Genomic DNA, 24,009 nt, shown 5'->3' with positions numbered 1-24,009 from the left:
GTGAGCCTCCCCCAAGAGAAAGTAGTTTATTTAATGGACCCCAACCCTCATAAAAAAAATATGATTTAAACAACTTTATTTTCAAACATTTATTTCTCATCTTTAAACAGTTTTGTTTTAACATTTTTAGATTTTGGTCAGCATGTGTTTTTAAACATCCACCTTTCACAGGCAATCAGTTATTACACTCTAATTTAGTTGGAACTATGATTTTGCATCCACACAACTGATGCAGGATTGTTTAACAGCCTTCAGCCTTGCCTGGTACTTGCTTTGATCATTGTTGGTGCCAAAAACCTGCACTTGCACAGGCTGTGTTAGTGTTTAGGGCGCTGAATGTCTCAGATACCTTCAGTGACCAAAATTCCTTTTACTTCTTATCAAAAAAATTCCCTAGACTTAGTGCTTTTCTCAATATGAACCCAGGGTTTACACAGCTTTATCCTGTCATTAGGTTGTACATCTTTGCTAATTAAATCATTGGCTACTGAGCATCATCAGAAACAAAGTAGGAAAATCCTAATTTAATGGTCGACTCTAGGATAGTCTCTTTCTTCTAACTAAAATCTGTCTAATCTGCCCCATGCACAGCAGAAGTTAGCAGAGCAAATCACCCTTTTTTGGAATATGCCCCCATTACCCCGCGCCCCGCACACACACACACACACACACACACCTGTACTCACCTATAATGTCCGGTTGTACAGCACAGTATCATCACTTCGGCGAGGCAAAAAGGCTGGGAAAGTGCGTCGTTTTCAACCAGTATCACAAGCTTAAGTTGGCTTTAGCTTTCTAACTGTAGGACACGGCGAGAGAGTAAAAACAAAGCTGGGTTGGAGCACTACTCTAGTTCCTCAAACAGTAGCCGTCCGTTGTCCGCTGCCACCTACAGTCAATGTTTGATAAGAGTTAATTTACCTTCGGGATATTCGTATGTAAGAGCACGTAGACAACTTCAGGAGAACGACATAAAACTTCGACTGAACTCAACACACCTGTGATACATCACGTCTCTTGAAGCAAAATCACTCCGCCAACCGTAACCCTGAGCAACCTTAAAGACAAAGTGCGCCACATCTGTTCTTTCCTTGATGACCATTACGCCAAATAAAGACGACATAGGGTGCGCTGCACGGTTTAATAATACAGAATCGAATTCGATAGATAATCATATGTTTCCATAGAAACCGATGATCCACTCCCTGCTTCTCCGTCATTGGACGGTCCTGCCATACGATTTAGTATCGCTTTCGCTCCTTAGCCTCAAAACGCGCATGCTCAGGATTGCGAGACAGGGTTACAGCCTGTGTCTGACTATATTAGGAGTTAACTATTAAATTGTATTTTATTATTTTTGAGAGCTGACCCAGGTTAAACTATCGATGCTGTCACCAGGCTGCGTAATACTAAACACCGTAGAATTTCAGCGAGTGTTTGTTAGGTGCTGAAATCAAAAGCGAAAGTTTGGAGGTAGCCTGCTATCAGACGTTATATTACTTTATATAGGGCTCTTTTCAGGAAGTATTTGTCTCTTAAACTGTAACTTTATAAAACTTTGCATTCAAGACTGCATGGGGATGATCGAAGTTATTTTATTTGGATGTTTCCTGACGAGCGTTTACGGTAAGAGCATCACTCTTAAAGACTGACTTACAGATATGAAGCACGCATGCTAGTAATGTGGGAATTGGTCTTTGAGTTCCCAATAAAGGTTTCTAAATATCTTCCCCTTCATTATTTGCATGCAACGTGTACCAATTTGCTTATTAGGCCATATCAGGGAGCTTTCAAGTATCCTTAATGTATAGTATGAGCTCACCTTTTTCTGTTATTTGCTTCGGATGCAAGGTAACTTTTGCAGCTAAAGGTCGTTAACACTTTCCTCTATCTTTAGATTAAAACTTTTTTCAGAAGAGAAACTAACATTTTAAACTAGATCTTGATGAGTGTAATAGTGTTTTCCTTGTGTCTCAGCTGATGCTGTCGCAGATGTGGTCCTCTCCTGCACCCTGGTGGAGGAGGGTGTGGGAGGAATGGGTGGTCGTTCTCTGTTCAGTCGGACCCCAGCCACCCTTGTCCTAAGAGACGTTGCTGTTGGTCCTGATGAATCACTGGAAACACTCACCCCCTTTGTCCCACCTTCGATCCCTGATCCAGACGCCTACCTGTTTGAAGCCAGAGGTTAGTCACTAACATCTCTGCAGATAGTTTGTGGTTACTTTAACATAAAAACTTACCGTTTTATCCCTTTGTGGCAGTGTCATCAGCAGAGATCCCAAAAGCAGACGTGTTGCTTCATGCAGACTGCAATGAGCAGGAGGTGACGTGTGAAATGAGTCGATATATTCCTCAAGGATCCCAGGAGAGTTCAGATGCAGTTTATTTCATGGTGTCTCTAGATGTAGAGGGCGTTGAGTTCAGCACTGCATTGATCCTGCAGACTGAGACGGTGAACACAGATGGGTCAACACTCATACAAAACAAACTTGGTCTGCCTCTTAGCCAATCAGGGACTCTTCTGACTGAAGGTGGGACACTATTCATCTGTTTTTGTTTTTTAATGACATCAAATTACATCATTCTTACTAATCTTCTCCATTGATGTTTTTGCTTTCTTTCCTCCAGTGATATTTGTGGTGTTTTCCCACATTAAGGCTGTATCTGCTCAACTGAGAGGTGATGTTCTTCTCGACTGTGGCTTCAGACAGAGAGAGATCCCATTATCACAGGAGGTGGCCATTGAATGGCGACTGCAGCACAGAGGAAAAGGGCAGAAAGTGTTAGAAATGAAGACGAGGCTGGATGATGCAGAGGGGAGTACATCTGGTAAGTGCTGTGTAAGCATATGTCCCTGTTCTGATCTGGTCTTCTCTGAGTCGTAATGAGGATTTAAACTCTGAGGATGACTTCTGTTGGTTCTGAGGGTGTTGAGGAAGATACTTCCTGTTTCCTCCAGAACTGGCAAAGTACAGTTTTACGTGTATTTTGGTCCAAAACAAAGGCCCTCTAAAAGAGGCCAGAATCTAAGGACAACCTCAACATGTCTTGTAAAATGAATATTTCTAATCTAAATATTTTTTAATGTGAAAGTAAATACTCAGACTCTGTATGTGTTTATTTTTCCATTATAGCATCTTTATATGCATACACTTTATGGATTTTTTTTTTTTCATGAACAGGAAAGAAACCATATATGGTCACATCAATGACCTTGATTTTCACCATAATAATAAAAAAAATTCTATATATTAGCGAATGTAAGAATTTTAAAAGTATGTGTCCACCAATGATATTCTAGGGCTTACATTTTGAATATCCAAGTACTTATGTGAGTGCTCTATAAAGGGTTAACACCAGTCAAAGCACAACAGGTCACAGTAGATTAGATGGGGCCCACATAGTCTAGCCTGACCCTACCAGAGACCATGCACATTCTCTCTGAAGCCCAGCTGTATTTAGGGGCCTGAGCTTGATTTTAACCTAACACTGTTTTGATAAGTTTGGCTTTTGTATTTAATTTTTGTAAATGACAGCAATTTGTTCAGATGAGATTTTAATAAAAGCACTGCAGAAGCATGTATTACAGATGTGGCTCATCATTGCCCATCACTTTGAGCTGCAGTAGAATAGATGATCAAATGATCTGTTTACTTCTTTTCCCTCCACCAGAACAGTTTTTGTTGAAAGCGACCACCATTAAGTGCCAGAAAAATCCTTTGATTCTGTCTAATTATGTTAATAATTTCCCTATTTCCAGAGAAAGCCTAAAAAAAGTACCTGGAGGTCTGGCTAAGTTCTTCCTTTACAATGAACCATCAACCTTTAAATTTAATTGAACATAACTACAAAGCACAAAGAACTCAAAAAGTCTGCTAATGGAATGTTTGATGTGATTAAAGTGGAGATTTTGTTTGACTGTCTGTCAGTGCATGTAGAGAGGAAAGGATCAAGCGTGGATGCAGCCTTGGTGGTCACAGAGGGAAATGCCTCTATGACTCTGACCACAGTTAAAGTTCATGATGAGGGGGCGTACATCTGTACTGTCAGTGTCGGCCTTTTTCACGCACAGCAGATCGTTCATCTCAACATCCTTCGTGAGTGTCAACCTAATTTGTCAATACTGATGAATCCCCACATGATCACCTTTTTTAATGGGATTTTTTTTTTTCATTTCAGAGGCCCCTCAAGTGTCTCTCTCAAAGGAGAAATTGGTTGTGAAGACACGGACAACACTGAGTTGCCACTGTGCTAAATATTACCCCCTGGATACTCAGGTCTGTAGCTACTATGTAGTCAGACTCAGGGGCGGTTTTAGTTATTTGGAGACCCTGGGCAAAGATCAGTATGAGGTCCCTCCCCATTTTGACTTGATTTCACAAGTGAAACACTTTGTGGCACTTACTGATGTTGTTTCCTTCAGTCTAGAGCTTTGCTTGTGTTGTACTTTTGCTTGGATTTACATCACTTTGGATAAAATGCCAAATGACATTGTAACACTGTAAAAGAAAAAAAGCAACAAAAAAACTTCTCTCCCTTTACTCAAAAACTCTTTCCCTCTCCACTGCAAATAAATCAAAAAGACAATTCATGAAGACTCAAGGAGCAAAACAACCAAACTAATAAGAAGATCTTGTCATTTTTAAATTAATCTGTGTCTTTTTCATTTGATTTGGATCTGTGCTCTCATGGCAGTTGTTTGGATACATCTGAAAGCAAGATGCTGTAATAAAGTCTGACTGAATGATTGCCTACTCTCTATTCTCTTTTGTCTTCTTAGATGGAGTGGTTGTCCCTCTCTCCTTCAGACTCAGAGTCCTTAGTGTTTCCAGATCAGGGCGCTCTGTCCAGCCATCGGCAGCACGGAGATGGGACTTACTCGCAGTCCTCTCACCTCACTGTGCCCTCTGATGTCGCCCCTGGAACTAAAATCATCTGCAGGGTGTCACATCAAGCCCTGGACTCTCCGATCTCTGTCAGTGTGGAAGTAGAAAGTCCACAACTAGGTATTCTTTTTTGTCCCGTTCTTGCCAGTGATATGCCCTAAATATCAACATCAAACTCATAGAGCTTTAACTAAGCTACTTTTAGCATCACATTAGCTTATCTTAAATACTGGAAACAGATGTAAACTGCCAGCCTGATTTGTCTAGATTGTTTCTGAACAAGTCTAGCTCAAGATCCACCACTTACTGAATGACAAACTGCACCCAGATGTCCAAAAATATTCAACCACACAAAAGTATTTAATGAAATGTTGCATTTTGGATTTTAGATAGAAAACAACTCAAACAGAGGCCTTGGGAGGATATGCATGCAAACATTTTATTATTAACATTTACAACCCACTTTGTGGGCTTGACACATGAATCCCACTGATCTCCACAATTAAATCTTTTTACTTTAATGTAACATGGCACCCCACATTATTTCAGACATATTACTATAAAATCATGTCTATTTTGTCAATGAAACCTTGTTAAATATATGTTTATCTGCATGATATTCATTTTACTGTAATTTCTTCTTGTTGATCCATGTTCTCTTTGTCCTCCACTCTACAGACTCTTATTGGTGGTTTCTGGGTTTCTTGATCATCACCGTGCTTTTCTTCGTCCAAGTCATGAGATAAGTAAGATGGCAGTATTCTCAAAGATCATCAAGACTTGAGCCCGAGCCTTTAAGGGCTGCTTTTGTGTTATTTGTGAGAAAATTGTAACTGTTTTTCTTTTTAGAAACTGTGACAGGTTCTTCTAACTCTTATAGCCCTCTAATGCAGTGGTCCCCAAACCTTTTTGGGACATGGACTGGTTTCATGAAAGACAACACTTTCATGGACCTGCTGTCAATGTGTGGGGGATAAATCAATGAAGTAACATGATACAAAAGACATAAAAACAAAGTGCAGAAAACATACAACTCATCATGATGCCAAATTAGTGGGTGTGCGAGAATCACCTGTCTCAATACACAGGTATTTAAAGTTGGGCTCCAGGTATTGTCTTTTACATTCAGCTCTCTTTTCTTTCTCCATCTTGTGGGCTTAAGTTTTGGGTATGACAGACAAACAGACGACATAACAGAAGAAGATCTAATCATTTTTTAAAATAAAACAGCTTTTAATCTCTGATAGTCAGTTAAATGGAAATAAAATAAGTTATTTATTCTACCTGTGCGGCCCTGTAAGAAATGACCCACAGACCAGTACCGGTCCGTGACCTGGGGGTTGGAGACCGCTGCTTTAATGAATAGAGAAATACAAATGAGAGTGAAACTGCACTTTTTGTAAGTGTATCTTTGTTTGTTTTTGAGTTGTGATATTGGATTACTTGTGTTATGACTTTACTGAGAACAGTTTGCGCTTGATTCTCTCATTTTTTTCACATTGTATTTTATTTGGCATTAAAAAACAATTTAGTCTCATGAAGTCAATCAAAAACAGCATTCATCCTGCACAGGTAGAGCAGCTTGGAGAGATTACATTGGAATGATTGGTTATACAGCAGTGAGTACCAGAATCAGCAAAACAATGAAAGCAAGGTCTGATTTTAAATGGGTTAATGATTTTGTAACGTAGGCCGATGATTGTCTGCATAACCTTTTGTAAATGCTGAAAGACTTCTAGCCGAAGTTCTAATGATTGGTCTGAATTTGAAAACAGTACCATGCACTATTATTTTTATATCTTTTTACTGTAAAATTTGATCAGATGATATTCTGTAAATCTGTATATTTTGCTAAAGCTATTTAAACTTTTCAATTGCACTGTCGTCAGTCATCCAAACATTATTTAACTGACAATCCTGCCATTTCTGTTTTAAATTCTAGTGGCATGTTCAGAAATATTGATACACAGATACTTTAGGTCAGGTTGATTTTTTTATACATGTCCAAGACATGCATGGGCTTGAATGTTTTTTTGTTTGTTTTGTTTTGTTTCTGTAGTGCATGATGAAGCAGCTGTGAAAGGTGAATGGCCGATTTACAAATAGTAAAGCCAATGAAGGGGCAAAAAAGGGGAAGGTGTCCATATTAGGGCCTCTGCACTCACCAACCACTCTCTAAGTTATACCTCCTCAGCTTTTTATTAGGGCATATTTTTCTAATCAGTCAGTCACATGGTAGCAACCAGTTCATTTAGGCATGTGGCGATGGAACATCTGTTCTTGTATAATTTGTGCATCAGAATGAGGAAGAAGGGAAATTGTAACTTTTTTAAATGTGCCATGGTTGTTTATGCAGGACAGGCTGGTCCAAGTATTTCAGAGAAGAATGACCGGACTGGTTCAAGCTTCTAGAAAGGCAACAATAACTCAAATAACTATTCATTACAACAGAAAAGCATCTCTGAATGTATACCACATTAAACCTTAAAGCAGTTAGACTACAGCAACATAAGACCAAACCGGATGCCACTCTGGTCATTTAAGAAGAGGAGGTTGAGGCTACAATTCAAACAGGCTCACAAAAACAGGACATTGAAAGATAGGAAAAATTTTGGCTGATCTAATGAGTCTCCATTTCTATAACATTCAGAAGAGTCAAAATTTGGCATAATCATGAAAGCCTGCCAGACTACCAATACCCACGGCACATTCAAAGTCATTTAAATCACCTTTCTTCCTCCTTCTGTTTGAACTCTGTTTGAACTTCAGCACATCATCTTGACCATGTCTACATGTCTAAATTCACTGGTTGCTGACATGTGACAGACTGATTAGATATATTTGTGAGTATGAGCAGCTGAACAGGCATGCCTAAAAAAGTGATCATTTAGTATAGTTTATGTTAACAGACAACATCTGGGGCCAGACTTTAAAATAAAAAATATTTATATTTTTAGCAAATAAAGGTATTTTTGTCTTCCAGAATATGTTTAATTTATAACCCCTCGTTCACCAATACTGCAGCTTACTGTATGAGGGCGATTGAGATATTTTATGTACATGTTCCTGGGGCAGCTATGTTGTCCATTGTTGAGTTTGATGCTGTGTCACAATTGATGAAAAAACTTTTGTTCTGGTTCTGCAGCAGGGAAAAATGTACTGTTAAAGATCCTGAAGTGGAAAGCTGATGTAGAAAACCAGAGTTTTTAATCAAGAATGTACTGCTAAGTATGTGTCATCTCCTAGCTCACAGAAATTCTAAGGAACCAGAAAGATTTAAGTCATTAAAGAGGATTTGTTTCAGCTTTGATGATTCTTGTCTATTTCTATTCAATGCACAATAAAGTGCATATTTGAGAGCTGTAGCTTGCATTCCTGAGTTAATAATGGCAGACAGGCTGACATTGTTCCTGAACAAATGAGAGGGGTCTGACTGTACACCGCTACCTACAGACCGTTCATCTGAGACGCTATCTCTTTCAAAACAAAAATATACACTAAAACTTACTAAATAAAATTGGGATTACACTTACATTTAGGGTGGGTTAGGATACAAAAACGTAAAGGTCAGAAACCTGACCTCTAAAACCTAATAAAATGTTTTTGATAAAGCCTAGTAAGCAGTGTGCTTACAGGACAAAAGTTTGTCCTCCATGAAAACACATTAACGCAGCAAACATAGCATAATCAGCTGCATAAGCTATGTAGCTACATAGACAATGTAACTAAAGCTAAGCATACAAAGCAGCTACGTGAAATACATAGGTACATTCTCTGTGTAGCTATGTTAGCTTAGCTTCATTTGCTAAAGCTCACCTTGCTAAAGCTAACGTAGCTCCATTGGCTTGTGTAGTAACTTTGATTATGTAGCTAGCCTAGATATGTTAGCTTTAGCTGAGGCTAACGGAGCTAAAGTGAGCCACTGTTAGTGTAACTACTTCTAAAAAGGTTTGTACATAATTCAATCCCATATTAGACCTCTGGCCTTTTTCCCTGTTTAATTTATGAAATGCTGCTTTAGTCTGTAATCCTAGCAGTGTGCTTATTTCATGTAATTGACTGTTTTTTCCTAAAAAAGTTGGATTAAAAAAATAGAATCAGGGAGTGCACAGTCTAGCCGTCTAAGGCGCTACCCAAGTATGCAGGAAGCCTGGGTTCGAATCCGGCCCGTGGCCCTTTGCCACAAGTCTTTCTTCACTCTCTCTCCTGTTTCCAACTCTATCCACTGTCCTCCTCTATAGAATAAAGGCACAAAATGCCCCCCAAAAAAACCCAAAACATAGAATCCAAAACATTGTACCAGCAAATTTCAGCACTACTGTTCTGAAATATATTGCATGTCAGATGAACAGCCTGTGAGAGTGGCTGTCAGAGAGGAAGAGTCTGCAGCCAGACTGTTTTGGATAAATTGCTTCCATCTCAGTTGTTTGTGGGATTATATATTGAAAAGATAAACACAATATCTAAGATAAAGCAGCATATTTTAACTCATCATATCTTCTGAATATAATATTCTTTTGGGAGCAAATGGGAAGCTATGGGAGGCCTAATGTGGCCCTCGGTCTGCCAGCTGATAACTGCTGCTCTAGTTATCAGCTGTTTGGTTTTTGTTCAATTGGTACTATTCTGAAAATAACATTAAGACATGTTCTGACTTGTTTTGTGAGTTTTGTTGATGTTTCTTTTACAATGAAGAATATTTTGGCTCAGCAGCATTGTTTGAGATCCTCAACTTGATCAATGCAGCAACTTCTTTTCAATAATACTTGTTTCAGCTGGAGTAAGTCTGTATGGCTATTGTGAGAAAACTAGTTATTTAAACAGTTCAAACTGAATAAAAGTGTTCAAGAATAAAAGAATATACTCAGAAATCTTGGTGATTTGTTTATTTGCATCAGCAAAAGTGTTAAACATGCATTTGTTTTAGCAGATCCAGTTGCATCTCACTTCATTTTCAGGTTGTAAATCACATCTCTCTGTATGTTTGGTAATTACCTCCTGATATTGTCAACCAGTATCATCAGATAGTTATGTCTAACTGCTACAATTGTGCAACAATGCATTTTGCACATAAGGTTTTTTTATCAACTTGAAATCAGAGAAGAAAATCTTTAAGCCCAACCCCCTAAAACCCTGAAGAATTTATAAAGACATTTTCAGGAGCATAGTCTGACAGATGTAACTATTGTTCTACCCATACAATACTATGTGGTTTGAACAGTTCACTATAGTAGCAGCTGTTTGCAGTCTCTGAATAATTATTTTTCTTTCAAAAGCAAGTGGATTCAACAAAAAAAATCTGGCAAAATCTTGAGCATCATTGCATTGCATAAGCAGTAATCATTAGATCAGAAAGACATTATACACAGGCCATTTAGACCACTAACAAAAGAACATGTACAATCGGCAGTTAGATTCAGAAATGGCAGATACACAGGTCACACAAAGAGGCAAAACTATGGACACCGTTTGCCATGCAAGTTAGAAACAAACACCTCGGTTTGGCCGTTATCATGACTGCAAATGACACGTGAGTCTGTGTTTATGTGAGTGAGGCTCGGGGTTTCTAAAATCATGTCATTTTTCTTCATTTGCCTTCTTTTTAAAGGTTGTAACAAATGCTTTGTCTAAAGTTGAACCTGTTTAAAATGTGACGTGACACATTCATCTGTCTATGGCTGAAGTCTGAGTTCAGAGACCTTTCTCTTTCCTCATGAATACAGGAGATTGTCTGTTAGTGGCAGAAATAAAATGCTGCTACCTTACCCTGAAACTCATCTTTCTTTTCTAAAACTCTCCCACCATATCTTTCCATTTTATTTTGTTCCTTCCACTATTGCTAAACTGAAAATGAGTGACTAAGAAAGAGAGCTGAGACGGAAAAAAGGTCACAAATGAAAGCCTGTCAGCAAAACTTAAAAATGCTGTTAGCTAGAATGACTGGATCACAAATACACACAACAAAAATGTTAATTTTCTTGTTCTACCTCTGTGTTAGTCATTAGCAATGATGCTAGCAGTCGTGATGGAAGGAGTGTTAGTTCTGTATCAATTTACAAATGTAGGACTTTCAAAAAAGGGAAATATGGACAGGCTTTGGCGTATCTGGGATAGAAAGGACGACTAACACTAGTTTTATCCTGCACACATTCAACCATCTGTACACTGTACATTTCCCCCTGTAGCTTCGTACAGCCCCCGTGTATTCCCGTGTCTCCTTCCCTTCCTCCCCCCTCCACTCAGCCTGCTGCGTCCTTCAATAAAACATGAGGTGCGGAGACAGGAGAGAGTGAGCGAGACCAAACCAGTGGAAGAAAGCCATGAGAAGGGAGGGAAAAAGAGAGCAGAGACACCTAGAGATGCTACTGTCATGTTTAAGTGCAGAATGGTTTGATGGAAGACTGTGTGAAGAGAGGAAGGAGAAGACAGACAACGGGGGGGCGCTTAGTTTTCTTTTTTTTCCTCTTCCCTCTCGTGTCATTCCTAAGTCCATATCCATCTGTAGTGATGGGCTGAGCTCAGTAGAAGAAGTACACTGCCAGTGAAGTAGAGAGAGAGAAAGAGAGAGAGTCATTAGTCTAATGGATATGACAATACATCAAACTAAACAAGCAGAGGCAGCTGAGCTCTTCCTCCTCTTCTGTTGTGTTAACAGGTTTGTTTTTTGTGCAAAAAAGAAGTTAGACTGGTTTAATATAAATAATTTACTGTGATAAGGATTCATGAATCATTTACAACCATTACAGAAGCTCTAACAATTAGCTTGTAAGAGCAGAAAAAAAAAACAAAAAAACACTGGTGCTGCTTTGTACCTAACCAGCATTGTTTAGCAAAGTCAGAAGCACCCTCTGTTTATGTTCATTTTTAGGCAGAATTAAAGCTCCAATATAGACTTTTTCACTGGTAATTAAACATTAACATTAATGATGCCTCTGTGACATACAAAAACAAACAAGATCATCAGGGATAAATCAGATTTTTTCTGTATAGTTTTATTTTTCTCATTAAAAGACAAGAACAAGATCAGCAAATAGATAAATGCACATTTTGACCACAGGAGGTGCTAAAATTGATGCAAACTTAAAAGTCCCTCACAGGAGCTTTAAACAGATTATCTTCTTTGTCTCAGCAATATCACATGAGAGGAAGTGATCTACTGAAAATCAGCACCACAGGGATTTCAGTTGTAGGCAGTAGCTACTGGCAAGTGCCAAAGGTAATCACAGCAGTGCCAATATCCATTACAACATCACAGCCTCAAGTGCTTTTATACAATAGTTACACAAATACATATGACATAGTAAAATGCTATAAAACAAGAAATGTTATTAACACTGCTCTTTATTATAATATTAACACTGATCTACTATAATAGGCCACAGTACAGAGTACGGTCTAGACCTGTCCTCTTTGTAAAGTGTCTTGAGATAACTTCAGTTGTGAACTTGTGCTATACAAACAAAGATTGATAAGATTAGAATTATTTCAGTCAGACGACTCATGTTTGTAACCATTTCAGCAGCGAAGTATAATGTCAGTTTGGTGCCATGGCTCTGACCTCATCACTTGAAACAAATTTATTCAATGTGCGGAAATTCAGGAGTGATAACATATCTAACACCCCCAGTTAGAGCCTGCCAGTGGATTGTGGGGAGATTTTAAAGAACAGTACTGCTATGGGACAACAAAGAGAGGTAGAAGGATGGACTGAAAATGTAGCAGTATAAATAGGCTACCATATTGGGCTGGCATATTTTCTCTTGTACCTCTCCACTTTTTGCCTTTCTTCATCTCTACCCCTACTTCTAGCCCTTTCCAAACCCCAGCGCAGCTTCAGCAGAGGGCTGTCAACATGAGTCTGGTCTGCTCAACAATCCTGCCCATTGGAGGGAATGTAACGGGGCTAAATGCTGATAGTGCTTGCTTATGGTGATTAACGCTTGTCTTTATTATCATAGGGTAAAGTCTTTACTAAAATATTAATTATTAACACTAGTCTACTATAATAGGCCACAATAGAGAGTATGGTCTAGACCTGCCCTCTTTGTGAAGCATCTTGAGCTTACTTTGGTAAAGAATTGGCACTATACAAACAGAGCTTGATTGATTTTTAAGACACATGATAGGAGAAAGTGAGAATGATGTATGCTGAGCATAAATCAGTGTATCTCCAGTTGTCTGCCTGAGGCTTTGTTCTATTGGCTTTTGCTACTCTAAAATCTACACAAATCAATTGAAACTGACCTGCCGCACATCAACTCAATCATTCTGCTATAGTCAGCTGTTTGTACATATTTTACAGAGCAATTACTTTGTTCTATATATATTTAGCATATTTATTTAAATGAAGAGTGTTGCACTGCAGTGTCTCCCTACAGCCACAGTGGTGTGAATCAATGTCTCATTTTACCTGAAAAAAAAAGCTCATACACAGCTCAGTGGACAAGTCAAACGTCATCTGCATATTGTATTATCAAACATCTACCTTTAAACTGTTCACCTATTTCCTTTTCAATGCATAGCAAGTTCTTTTATTTAATAAGTTCATGTCACAACATTCACTCTACCTAAGGCTCCTATTTAAAAAAATAAAAGCTGTGGGGCCAGCAAGATTAATCCTTAAGATTATGATTAACTACCATCCACAATTAGTGCACTAGTTTTGTTTTATTGCGATTAATCTCATGCTTTATTGTCCCTTAAAACACACTTTAATGAAACCACTGCAGTGCCTCCCTGCTGCCACTGTGATCTAAAGTGAGTCCACCACTGCTTCTTATCTCATTTCAGTCTACAAACCTCTCAGGCAGCTCAGTGGACAAGCCAAAAGTCATCTGGACCTTGTGTTAAAACCTTTTTACTGTTTCCTTATTTCCTTTTCAATCCATAACAAGTTCATTTTTACATGGATAAGTTCATATATCCATATAGGAAGTCAGTCACCCTTAAAGACAGTCGAAAAATCAAAATGACACAAAAACTATTTCAAATGCAAAATAGTGGAATTTTAGGTTTTTTCTAAAAAGGCTCTGATTAATCGTGACTAACTACAGAAATCCTGGGATTGACCATGATTAAAACATTTTTGACAACCTTAAAAAGCAGATCAATATCCAAACAGGAAGACAATCACCTTAGTTTAAGACTACAAAAAATCCAAAATGAAACATGAATAGTTTTTAATGCAAATTAGTGGAATTTCAAAATTAATCAGGACTAAAAGCAATAAAAATGTTTTAAACATCTGACAGCTCTAATTTATATACCTGATACAGCTATTTAAATTGTGGTCTGTTGTGTGATTTAAGGTATCAGATTGGTTTATTAATATAACTTTGTCTGGTGTAGTGTTAATTAACTTTATTTAGAACTCTAAGGCTGAGTCGGAGTGATACATATTGTGAAAAGTCCCAGTGATGTTCTCTCTATCAACACTCATGAGATGCCTATGTCCAATCAGATTAATAACAACTGTATACATGTTTAGACAATAGTATCGGCTTCAGACAGTAATCATCTACTTTAAAAAATATATAACTTGTGTCATCAGACAACTTCCATGTTTACATATCTGCATTAAGACTGAATCATCTTTTACTTACAGAAAATGATTCCAACCACAATGACTCCAATGATGCCCATCATGATCATCATCTGCAAAAGAGATAAAAACATTTACTATATTGACAACACAATATTTAAGACAGACTGTATCTTTTGAAAGCCTTTTGGACATAATGGATTCTTTGGATTTGTTGTGAAGCAGTCTTTGTGTATTCTGTATACTGTGGGGGATTTCTTCCATAAGGTTCACCAAAGCATCTGTTTATATTTCCACAGCAGCTCATTAACAAATGAATATCTGGAGTATGTTTGCATCAGTGCATCTCAGCAGGAAATGTGCTGTATACTGTAAAATGAAGAGCTAAATATCTTATTCAGACTTTTTCAAAATCTCTGTAGGCCCCATCTACATTTTCAGTCTCTTGACAACACTGTGAATGCTAATAAGGGGGTATTCTTTACCCAGACTCAGACTACATTAAGAGTATCTCTCAGTAACAACAATATGTTTAATGGAGCCTCACTAATGTGCCCACCTTGCAGTTCTTCCACCAGTACTTGTTCTTTAGCTTGGCTGCACAGCTTTCAAACTGGGAGGCTCCGGCTTGGAGAGCATCCGCTCTGTCATCCAGCTCTGAGAGCTTCTGGTCTCTTTCCAAAACCTTGTCCACATTCACCCGCATGATATCCACCACCTAGAGCACAGTGGGGACGATGACGGAGGGTTTGGCAGAGGAGGGGACAAAGAAGATTAAAGGAAAGCATCTAAGGGAAAGAAGAGGTTATAGAGCATTATTGTGGAAACTAGGTAGTTTCATCCTTTAAGAAACTGCAGCAGAGTGCATTAAATCTTAGAAATAGAACATAAAAGCATATGAACGGGGAAAAAAACATTTTTGATGTTTGTTAATCTACAATCCTACAAAATCATACTTTCTTTAAGTCTGTATATTTCATTATTAATATCCTATAACAGTAACATCAAACTCTGGCCAATAATTTCAGTCTGGCCTGGCCCAGCTCACCTCCTCGACTTGGGCCTGTGTCTGTTGTAGCCTGCGGTTGCTGCTGGTGTTGGGTGGGCCTGCAGGTGGACCTGCAGGGGCTCCATCTGCACCAGGTGCTCCTGGAGCGCCAGGGGCTCCAGCTGGTGCAGCAGCATCGGGGGCAGACCTGAGACAGAATTGAGAGAGTAAAGCAGACCATTTGATCGTTTGATATTGGATGTATGTTTAGGGCCTGCAGAAAATACTAACTTTGACCTCGCTGGAAGGTTAAGAGTGAGTAACCATTAGACAGAAAAGTCCCAACAGAGCAGAAGAAAAAGAGCAGGGGAGAGCAGAAATGTAGGGTGAGATGAAGGAGAAGGGGGGGAGAAAGAAAAAAAAATGAGCAGGTGGTGGAAAAAGGGGGTCAATGAGAGAGAAAATGCAGAAGGGGAAAGAAAGTCCAGGCCCCAGAGAGGGACATACAATAGAGGTTATGCCTGGGCAAAACAGTGGCAGAAAAATATGGGAGTGGATTTTTAGTGATTGGGTGGGGGAAGTTATTTGGCTGGGTGAAGTGATGTGTGGAAAAAGGGAAAAGGGTTCATGCAGAAGGGGGCAAGCTGAATGAGCACAGAAGGTTGCAAAGTGAGCAAACATGCTCCTCAGGGGAGCAGAGACTAAATCCTACAGGACAGTTTACAGGGACTGCAGGAGAAAAGCATCAACTGGATCAAATAAAATGTCTCAGTTTAAAAGCATCTATCATTTACTATTGATGTTGCTACATTTTAAGTGGGTGATGATGGGGACCCCAAACTCTGACCAAACAATAAAACTAATAATAAACAAACATATGCCGTTAAAAACAATATACAACAACTCAGTTCAAGCCAGCTATCTCCATTGTAACTCAGTGTGAGGCTGTTGAGAGGCAGCAGTCCACCTCTGAATACATTATTCAGTGATGCTGTGACGGATATTTTCACTTGCGTCAGCAAAAAGCCATCAAGCTGAAAGAAATCAGTTTAGTCAAGACCCCTACCCCCAGAAAAAAACATGCAAGTAAATAAACTGATTTGAATTTAAAGTTATGCAGTGCATTTTGGACGATCTTTTGCATTATCGCAGAAAAATCGCCGCATAAATACTCACATCTTCTATGCAGCTGTTTGAAGTGACTCACGGGCAGCGGAGGAGGAGGAGGGGTGAGAGGCAGGAGAGGGAGGGTCTGAACTACAATAAAGAGATGAAAAAACTGCAAGATTGGAGAGGAAGAGAGATGGGATTGTTCTGACAGCTAGCGGTCCTAGTTTAAGTCCAAAATTCTCCAGGAGAAAAGTGATACAAGTGCCGTGCGAACAGTGAAGAGAGGAAAGTGGGGGTCGTGGCGCAGTGGAGCCAATCTTCTAGCGATGCATTTATAGGCTACTGCAAGTCGTCAGCAAAAGTACCGCAATACCGATGCACGTAAACGAGTAGGTGATAATTCACCGGAGAGCAGGAAGTGAAGCAGGAGAAAAGTACTTCTGAATTCAAATCCAGTGAAGAGAGACAAATCCAGCGGTGTTCAGACTCCTGCTCCTCACAGAGTCCTCAAAGAGATGCAGCTCTGATTGGCTGCTTTGTTTTAGTTGCTTCTTCTTGAAGCTTCTGGTAATTTCAAAATAAAGGTGGGGTTAAAGGGAAAAAGTCCAGTCATGAGAAATGAGCTGTCTCTGTTTGATTTCTGTCACCCCTCCTCTCTTTCTCTCTTGTGCAAAGTGCTGTGGCTCTCTACGCTACTGCAATAATGCGTCTCTCCTCCTGCCTCCTCCACTTGGACTCGCAACGACAGTGCGGTACCCCCCCCTCCCCTCTCATCCCCTCCCCCCTCCTCTCTCTCTCCCCCCTCACACTTTGCAGTACTGCAGCTCTCTCTCTCTCTGTGTGTCGGATAGGGCGGCAGGAAGACACTGCGGTACAGTGGATGCTGTACAGTGTTGACTCAACTGTTTCCTCTCTGCCTGACTGGGATTCTCCTGATACACTCCTCCTGCTGTAACATTTACCTCTGCAAACACTCTGCTTTAACTCTTTATAGAATCAATTATTTCTAGCCTAAAATCTCTTGTTTCTGTCTTTTCTATTTCAGGTGTGTGCGTGTTAAAGGGAGTGAAGTCAGTCTTTAAAAATAGGAGAAAGTCTCAGGACTAAAAAGCCATTAGAGGAAGTAACAGCTTTAGTAAAATATTGTCCCGTAAAGACGAGATTAAAAGGTAACATTAAAAATAAACTTATTGGTCTTTAAAACGGATTTAAGATCCTAATGTTACATACTTTGGCCTACATACTATCAGAAAGTAAAAGTGCGTTTGTAGCTTGGGCCTGTAGACTGGACAGCAGCCATTGTCTCAGTGTGCACGGGGAATATCGGTAGACTCGTTCCCAAGGATGTGACTGATGTCCTGAATATCAGGATGATGCCTCCTAGTGGCCTCCTCCTTATTTTGTTACTTTAAGATTCACTAGTTTGATAGTCACTCCTACCATGACCAGCTGTTTCGTGAAGGAAGTCAAGATAAATTTTTCAAGCTGGTCAGGCTGCACACAGACGCCTTTTATCTTAAAACGGAAGTACGCGTCAAAACTTTAGAAATAAAATTGGAGTAAACATCTGCTTAGTAAGGGTGAGGGTTGAGGTAATGGTTAGGCTACCAAAAGTGATCTGCAAAACCTGATAACATAATGTTGATAAAGCAGAGTGACAGTCTGCTTGGAGGCAAAAAGCCCATGCTCTATGAAAACACTCCAACTCAGCCAGTGTAGCTTAAGTTGCTCTGCTAGCTGCATAGCTAACGTAGCTTACATAGCTGAAGCTAGGCTCACTTGCAGCCTTGTAAGCTATGCTGGCTATTTAGCTAAGTTAGCTTTAGCTACATTTGCCATATTGCTAAAGCCAGTTTAGCTGTAGGGAACAGAGCTATGTAGATAGGTAGGTAGCAAAATAAAGCCCTGTAAGCAGCTATGGAAGATACATAACTACATATCTAAGTTAGCTTAAGCTATGTTCTTAGCTTTAAGGTATGAATATATTTAAAACTGCCAAGAGGATGTTATAGCACTTTATATCCACTGATAGTCATGCTTGTTCATATCAAGCTGACTAATGTGACTGTATGTAATGTAGCTCTATTACTATATTTAAGCAGAATGACATGCTACTGACATGATCGCTAACCTATAAATCCCTGTTCTCAACCCCATCCAACAACTTTGGGATGAACAGGAGACAGAGCCAGGGACTCACTGATAGTCTTGTTTCTGAGGGGAAACTGATCAAAACCCAATGTTTTCAGATTTCCAGTACAGTGTTTCAAACAATACAGTCTCCTTTATGGTGCTGTAATGACTGGCAGTTTGAAATAGTACAATGACTAAAAAAAAAGCTGAAGATCTTCAGTCATATCTTCAGTCATATCTTCAACTGTCTAAATTACAAATATTTTGACACATCTACTATTGGCAACATTTTTTTGTAAGCCCTTGCTGACATATTTGTGCAATTTTGACTGATTTTTGCTGTGGGTTGGAAACAGGCATCAATATTGTTTGATTTATACAATTTTTTCACTGTTTGATGTTTTACCAATTTTACCATGGCAACTCTAGCTTGGTGGTTTTTTGAAACAGCGTTTTGGAGGGTCCAGAAAAATGTGGGAAGACTTGACTGAAAGATAGAGAAGGGTGTTAGAGAAGACTACATCAGGATCAATTGTTTGCATTTGCTCAAATGTTTAGATATTGTTGATACTAAAGATTTTAAGAAAAAAAACATTAAGGACTTAACAGTTACAAATTTGGAAATGGTCTCACTGAGTTAAAGAAGGATGAATATTTATTTGTAACATTAGAAATAAAACCAACCTTTTATGACCGTTTTATCATCCAGTTTTTACTTTAAGATATTTAACATGATATTTAACATGATGGTGTTAGCATTCATTTATATTTGTCAGCAAAACAAAGGCTTTCTTGCGCTAAAAGAGTTTGTAATAAAGATCAAACATGGAGTATTTTCCAGTTTGTCAGTAAACAGCATTTTCAGCCATTTACAGTGCAGAATTTTTTTCAGGAAAACTGGCTGTTAACAGGATAAAAAAAAAAAAACTAAGCAGAGGTACAGAAAGTTTGAACAGATTTATAAAGATGACGAGGAGAAAGTGGATACAAACATCATTCTTACAATATGAAACAATTCAACAAGGCTCCAGCAGTCCTTTAGGATAGTCAAAGGTATCTCCCAGTGCTGCATATTAAATTTCAGCGATGTTTCCCATAACGGTTGAAGCGTCTGTAGAGGAACTTTATCCTCTTCTCCAAGTTATGTTTGTCCAATGTCATCATTCTGTCTCCCACCATTCTCTTCTTCCTGATCAGACGTTGCAGCTCGTTGCCTTTGAAACCTTTCAGCCAGGTGGGAGCAATGATGAGGTCTTTGGGATGAGCTTTAAAGTCCCCTGCAGACAGAAAGTGAGGACTTCAATGAAAAACGTGTGTGAGTGTGCAAAAAATAAAGTCTGTGTAAGGGTGTGGAATGGGGTTAAGATCAAATCTGAGGGGGGAAAAAATGGTGTTAAATTTTGACTGTTTTTATGTCTGATTTACCTTGTCAAACAAACTCATTAGTATTTATTCTGTAGTTTTTGATAATTTACAAAGATCAACACCTCCTCACAATTAAATCTGCCTTTTACTGATAAACACGACTTTGAGCCTTTCCTTAACATAAAACTATCCTTTTGTTTTTGGTTCTCCTTGGATTTCTGGCACATGGACATGCCTTTTAGGAACAATTACATAACAAACAACTTATTCCCTACTAGAGCAAGAAAATAAAAGATGTGACTTAATCATTAACAGCCATATAATACTGACGTTTTTACGTTAGATATAATATTTGTTATAAGATTTAGGTTAAAGCTTCTTTTCCAAAAAGTGCACAGAAAATCAAGCACCAAAACCCTGATAGGTATAAACATAAGTGTGTTAACCTTTAATATCCCAACTCAACTTAATTTGAGGTAGTAAATAGATATCTAGGAAGAGATGCTGATTGGCATTGCACACTTTGGTTGCTTTTAACTATTGTAAGCTGATGACTTAACTAAAATTAGATTATCCAAACCTCTCTCATGGTGCACCATACTGAGTAGGACATTACTTTATACAACATAATAACTGTGGTGTATCTTACCAATTCCACTAGAAGAACACATGAAAAAAATTTGAACCCCTAATTTTGTATCATATCCACTGTCTTAAAAGCTGGGATGTAAAACCCAAAACAGCTGAAAACATGGAGCAGTCTCATAACTGCATTTTACTGGTTGTGGACATTTACCTAGGATGCCGATGTTGTCATAAACTCCAAACATGCTTCGCTTCTCAGTCCATCGGTCCACCTTCTTCAGTTCAGGGATGGCATGCATCCTGATTTGGCAACATGTTCCTAAAGACAGCGTGTTGTTTTATGTCAGTATCTTTTGTCAATGCAACACATTTACTACTACAAGTAATAAACATACCTTTCAAAGCAGAGCAATATAAAATCAATCTTTTTCAGTTAATCCATTGTTTGATTCATTTGTCATGCAAAAAAGCAACATTTCAAATACTCACATATTAGTGAGACCTACTATGTTACGTCAAAAGGTGTTAATTGAGGTATTTCATCTAATTGCATACTGTATATTTGGGCGTTACCCTACCGTGGGAATGGTATAAGCATATTCTAAGAATGTCAACATTGTTGACATGGAATTGGTATTAGCATATTGGTGTTAAACCTTCAAGCATATATTTATCTGTTTTAAAACTAAAAAGACTGTCACAAAAGAGTAGCAGCTTAATGCTAGTACAGGTACATCTCAAAAAATTTGAATATCATGAAAAATTCAATAATTTTTGTCATTCATTTCAGAAAGTAAAACCCATATATTATATAGACTCATAGAGTGAAATATTTCAAGCCTTTATTTCTTGAAATGTTGATGATTATGGCCTACAGATAATGAAAACCCAAAACTCAGTGTCTCTGAAAATTAGAAAATTGTGAAAAAGTTCAAAATTGGAAGGTCATGGTGTCACACCTTAATCAGCTAATTAACTCAAAACACCTGCAAAGGTTTCCTGAGCCTTTAAATGGTCTGGGTCAGTAGGCTACACAATCATGGGGAAGACTGCAGACTTGACAGATGTCCAGAAAACAGGCATTTACACCCTCCACAAGGAGGGTAAGCCACAAAAGGTCATTGCTAAAGAAGCTGGTTGTTCACAGAGTGCTGTATCCAAGCATATTCATAGAAAGTTGAGTGGAAGGAAAAAGTGTGGTAGGAAAAGGTGCACCAGCATAAGGGAGAACCGCAGCCTTGAGAGGATTGCCAAGCAAAATCCATTCAAGAATTCTGGGGAGCTTCACAAGGAGTGGACTGAGGCTGGAGTCAGCGCATCAAGAGCCACTACGCACAGACCAATCCTGGACATGGGCTACAAATGTGGCATTCCTCGTGTCAAGCCACTCCTGAACCAGAGACGTCTCATCTTAGCTGGGCTGTGAAGGAAAAGAACTGGACTGTTGCTCAGTGGTCCAAAGTCCTCTTTTCAGATCAAAGTAAATTTTGCATGCCATTTGGAAATCAAGGTCCCAGAGTCTGGAGGAAGAGTGGACAGGCACAGAATCCACGTTGCTTGAAGTCCAGTGTGAAGTTTCCACAGTCAGTCAACGCAGCCATCTACCAGGAAATTTTAGAGCACTTCATGCTTCCTTCTGCTGACGAGCTTTATGGAGATGCTGATTTCATTTTCCAGCAGGACTTGGCACCTGCTCACACTGCCAAAGGTACCAAAAGCTGGTTCAATGACCATGGTGTTACTGTGCTTGATTGGCCAGCAAACTGGCCTGACCTGAACCCCATAGAGAATCTATGGGGTATTGTCAAGAGGAAGATGAAAGACACCACACCCAACAATGCAGATGACCCGAAGGCCACTATCAAAGCAACCTGGGCTTCCATTACACCTGAGCAGTGCCACAGGCTGATTGCCTCCATGCCACGCCACATTGATGCAGTAATTCATGCAAAAGGAGGCCCAACCAAGTGTTGAGTGCATAGAAATGAACATACTTTTCAGAAGCTTGACATTTCCGTTTAAAACATCCTTTTTTATTGATCTTATGTAATATTCTAATTTTCTGAGACACTGAGTTTTGGTTTTTCATTATCTGTAAGCCATAATCATCAAAATTTCAAGAAATAAAGACTTGAAATATTGCACTCTATGTGTAATGAGTCTATATAGTATATGGGTTTCACTTTCTGAAATGAGTGACAAAAAATATTGAACTTTTTCATGATATTCAATTTTTCTGAGATGTACCTGTATAGGAGTGACTTGACGTTTTGATGATCTTTAGCAAAAAAAAAGAGAAGATTTTCTATACTTGTATTAGCAAAAATAATACAAAATAAAGGCAAAAATCCAATACTAGGAACCCCGAGTTTTTCAACAGGTCATCAGCCCTGTTTTACAGCTAACTGGCGCACATTTACAATGAGAAAAGCAAATACAAGTGGCCTGACCTCAGTTATTACTGTACCTAATTAATTCCCGATGGTCTCACAGGCAAATCCTGACTTGGTTTAATGGATTGAAACCTCAGTTCTTACTTACCCGTATAAATTGTCCTGGCAGTGTTGAGCAGAATCCCAGCAGACTGACAGATGGACCCTCCAGCTTTCAGCAGTCCTCCCAACATCTTCTAAGGTTTCTACAATTACACAACATATTTTAACTTCACATTAAGGATAGGCCAGTTAGCTCAGGTAAAACCGTTGTTAAAATTTTACTTTTCTACTGGTACGCTAGTCAGAAGTCTCACATGAACTCACCTTTCAAATATCTTTGCATTGACCCTTAGCTTTAGCTGTAGCTAGCATAGTCGCTATAGTACATGAGGTTTTATGATAGATACCACTCACCGCGTCCAGTAGCAGTCCCGTGCCAATAATGTAATTTTTTACAAAAATAACGAAACCTAAAGTATGGTCATTTGTGTGGGTATGTCTAGTAAATTGTTTGTTGATGAGACTTCAACACGCTCGGGGTGGCCGCTTCCATCTTCCTCCGTGTCCCACAATGCATAGCGCTGTTACCGTATTATCACTAGGGTGGCGCAAAAGCAAAACATAAAAGGTATCTTTACCACTTACAGCTTTTTTTCTAACCAGCAGAGGGAGGTAGTGGGTTTGGGGGACAAACCCCATCCAATGAACGGTAATGAAAAGGAAATTGCTTTTTTTTTTCTATTAAATTGGTCAATAAATAAATTAATCAGGTATCTTGTACCTCTTGATCACTCACTTTGACCCTAACCACAATTAATTACAAAAGTAAACAATATTAGTAGAATAACAAATGGAAAATAATTTAAAAAGAGTAAACAGAATCATGTTAGGGACTTTTCATAGACTATCTTTCATTTTGTACATTTTATGTACATTCAAGCTTTAGTTAAACTTAAATGATGACCT

The 24,009-nt window shown here is 38.9% G+C and overlaps 3 protein-coding genes across 4 annotated transcripts; 1 reads left to right on the top strand and 2 right to left on the bottom strand.

The window, feature by feature from the left end:
* The first annotated feature begins 690 nt into the window (after positions 1-690).
* tapbpl (TAP binding protein like) lies at positions 691-9,757 on the top strand. Its single transcript, XM_041793414.1, has 8 exons — positions 691-1,626; positions 1,978-2,184; positions 2,262-2,531; positions 2,629-2,829; positions 3,930-4,097; positions 4,180-4,277; positions 4,781-5,006; positions 5,565-9,757. Exons 1-8 carry the CDS (start codon positions 1,575-1,577, stop codon positions 5,630-5,632), a joined length of 1,290 nt encoding a protein of 429 aa, XP_041649348.1. The 5' UTR covers positions 691-1,574; the 3' UTR covers positions 5,633-9,757.
* A 593-nt stretch (positions 9,758-10,350) lies between these two features.
* LOC121513588 (synaptobrevin-like) lies at positions 10,351-17,240 on the bottom strand. Its single transcript, XM_041793415.1, has 5 exons — positions 16,592-17,240; positions 15,476-15,623; positions 14,987-15,145; positions 14,489-14,540; positions 10,351-11,421 (listed from the first exon to the last, which is right to left on the bottom strand). Coding segments are annotated over exons 1-5 (378 nt in total). The 5' UTR covers positions 16,594-17,240; the 3' UTR covers positions 10,351-11,404.
* A 2,360-nt stretch (positions 17,241-19,600) lies between these two features.
* mrpl51 (mitochondrial ribosomal protein L51) lies at positions 19,601-23,626 on the bottom strand. Of its 2 annotated transcripts, none has more exons than XM_041793895.1 (4): positions 23,368-23,626; positions 23,150-23,246; positions 20,820-20,927; positions 19,601-19,935 (listed from the first exon to the last, which is right to left on the bottom strand). In XM_041793895.1, exons 2-4 carry the CDS (start codon positions 23,232-23,234, stop codon positions 19,739-19,741), a joined length of 390 nt encoding a protein of 129 aa, XP_041649829.1. In that variant the 5' UTR covers positions 23,235-23,246; positions 23,368-23,626; the 3' UTR covers positions 19,601-19,738. The 2 variants fall into 2 exon arrangements, with proteins under 2 accessions (XP_041649829.1, XP_041649828.1); XM_041793894.1 differs by having other exon boundaries at positions 23,458-23,626.
* Between the last annotated feature and the right edge of the window lie 383 nt (positions 23,627-24,009).

The sequence above is a fragment of the Cheilinus undulatus genome, linkage group 8 (genome assembly GCF_018320785.1).
Source record: "Cheilinus undulatus linkage group 8, ASM1832078v1, whole genome shotgun sequence".
NCBI lineage: Eukaryota > Metazoa > Chordata > Actinopteri > Labriformes > Labridae > Cheilinus > Cheilinus undulatus.
Note: the sequence above shows the minus strand (reverse complement) of the source record. Positions and strands in the feature narration are given on the sequence as shown.

Coding starts and splice junctions, on each gene's coding strand:
- tapbpl (XM_041793414.1), top strand. CDS start 1,575: ATGGGGATGATCGAAGTTATTTTATTTGGATGTTTCCTGACGAGCGTT. Junction 1,627..1,977: donor TTTCCTGACGAGCGTTTACG/GTAAGAGCATCA, acceptor CTTGTGTCTCAG/CTGATGCTGTCGCAGATGTG. Junction 4,278..4,780: donor ATTACCCCCTGGATACTCAG/GTCTGTAGCTAC, acceptor TTGTCTTCTTAG/ATGGAGTGGTTGTCCCTCTC.
- LOC121513588 (XM_041793415.1), bottom strand. Junction 15,146..15,475: donor CACAGGCCCAAGTCGAGGAG/GTGAGCTGGGCC, acceptor ACTGTGCTCTAG/GTGGTGGATATCATGCGGGT. Junction 14,541..14,986: donor ACTGGTGGAAGAACTGCAAG/GTGGGCACATTA, acceptor TCTCTTTTGCAG/ATGATGATCATGATGGGCAT.
- mrpl51 (XM_041793895.1), bottom strand. CDS start 23,234: ATGTTGGGAGGACTGCTGAAAGCTGGAGGGTCCATCTGTCAGTCTGCT. Junction 20,928..23,149: donor TGCCAGGACAATTTATACGG/GTAAGTAAGAAC, acceptor CGCTGTCTTTAG/GAACATGTTGCCAAATCAGG. Junction 19,936..20,819: donor TGACAACATCGGCATCCTAG/GTAAATGTCCAC, acceptor TTCTGTCTGCAG/GGGACTTTAAAGCTCATCCC.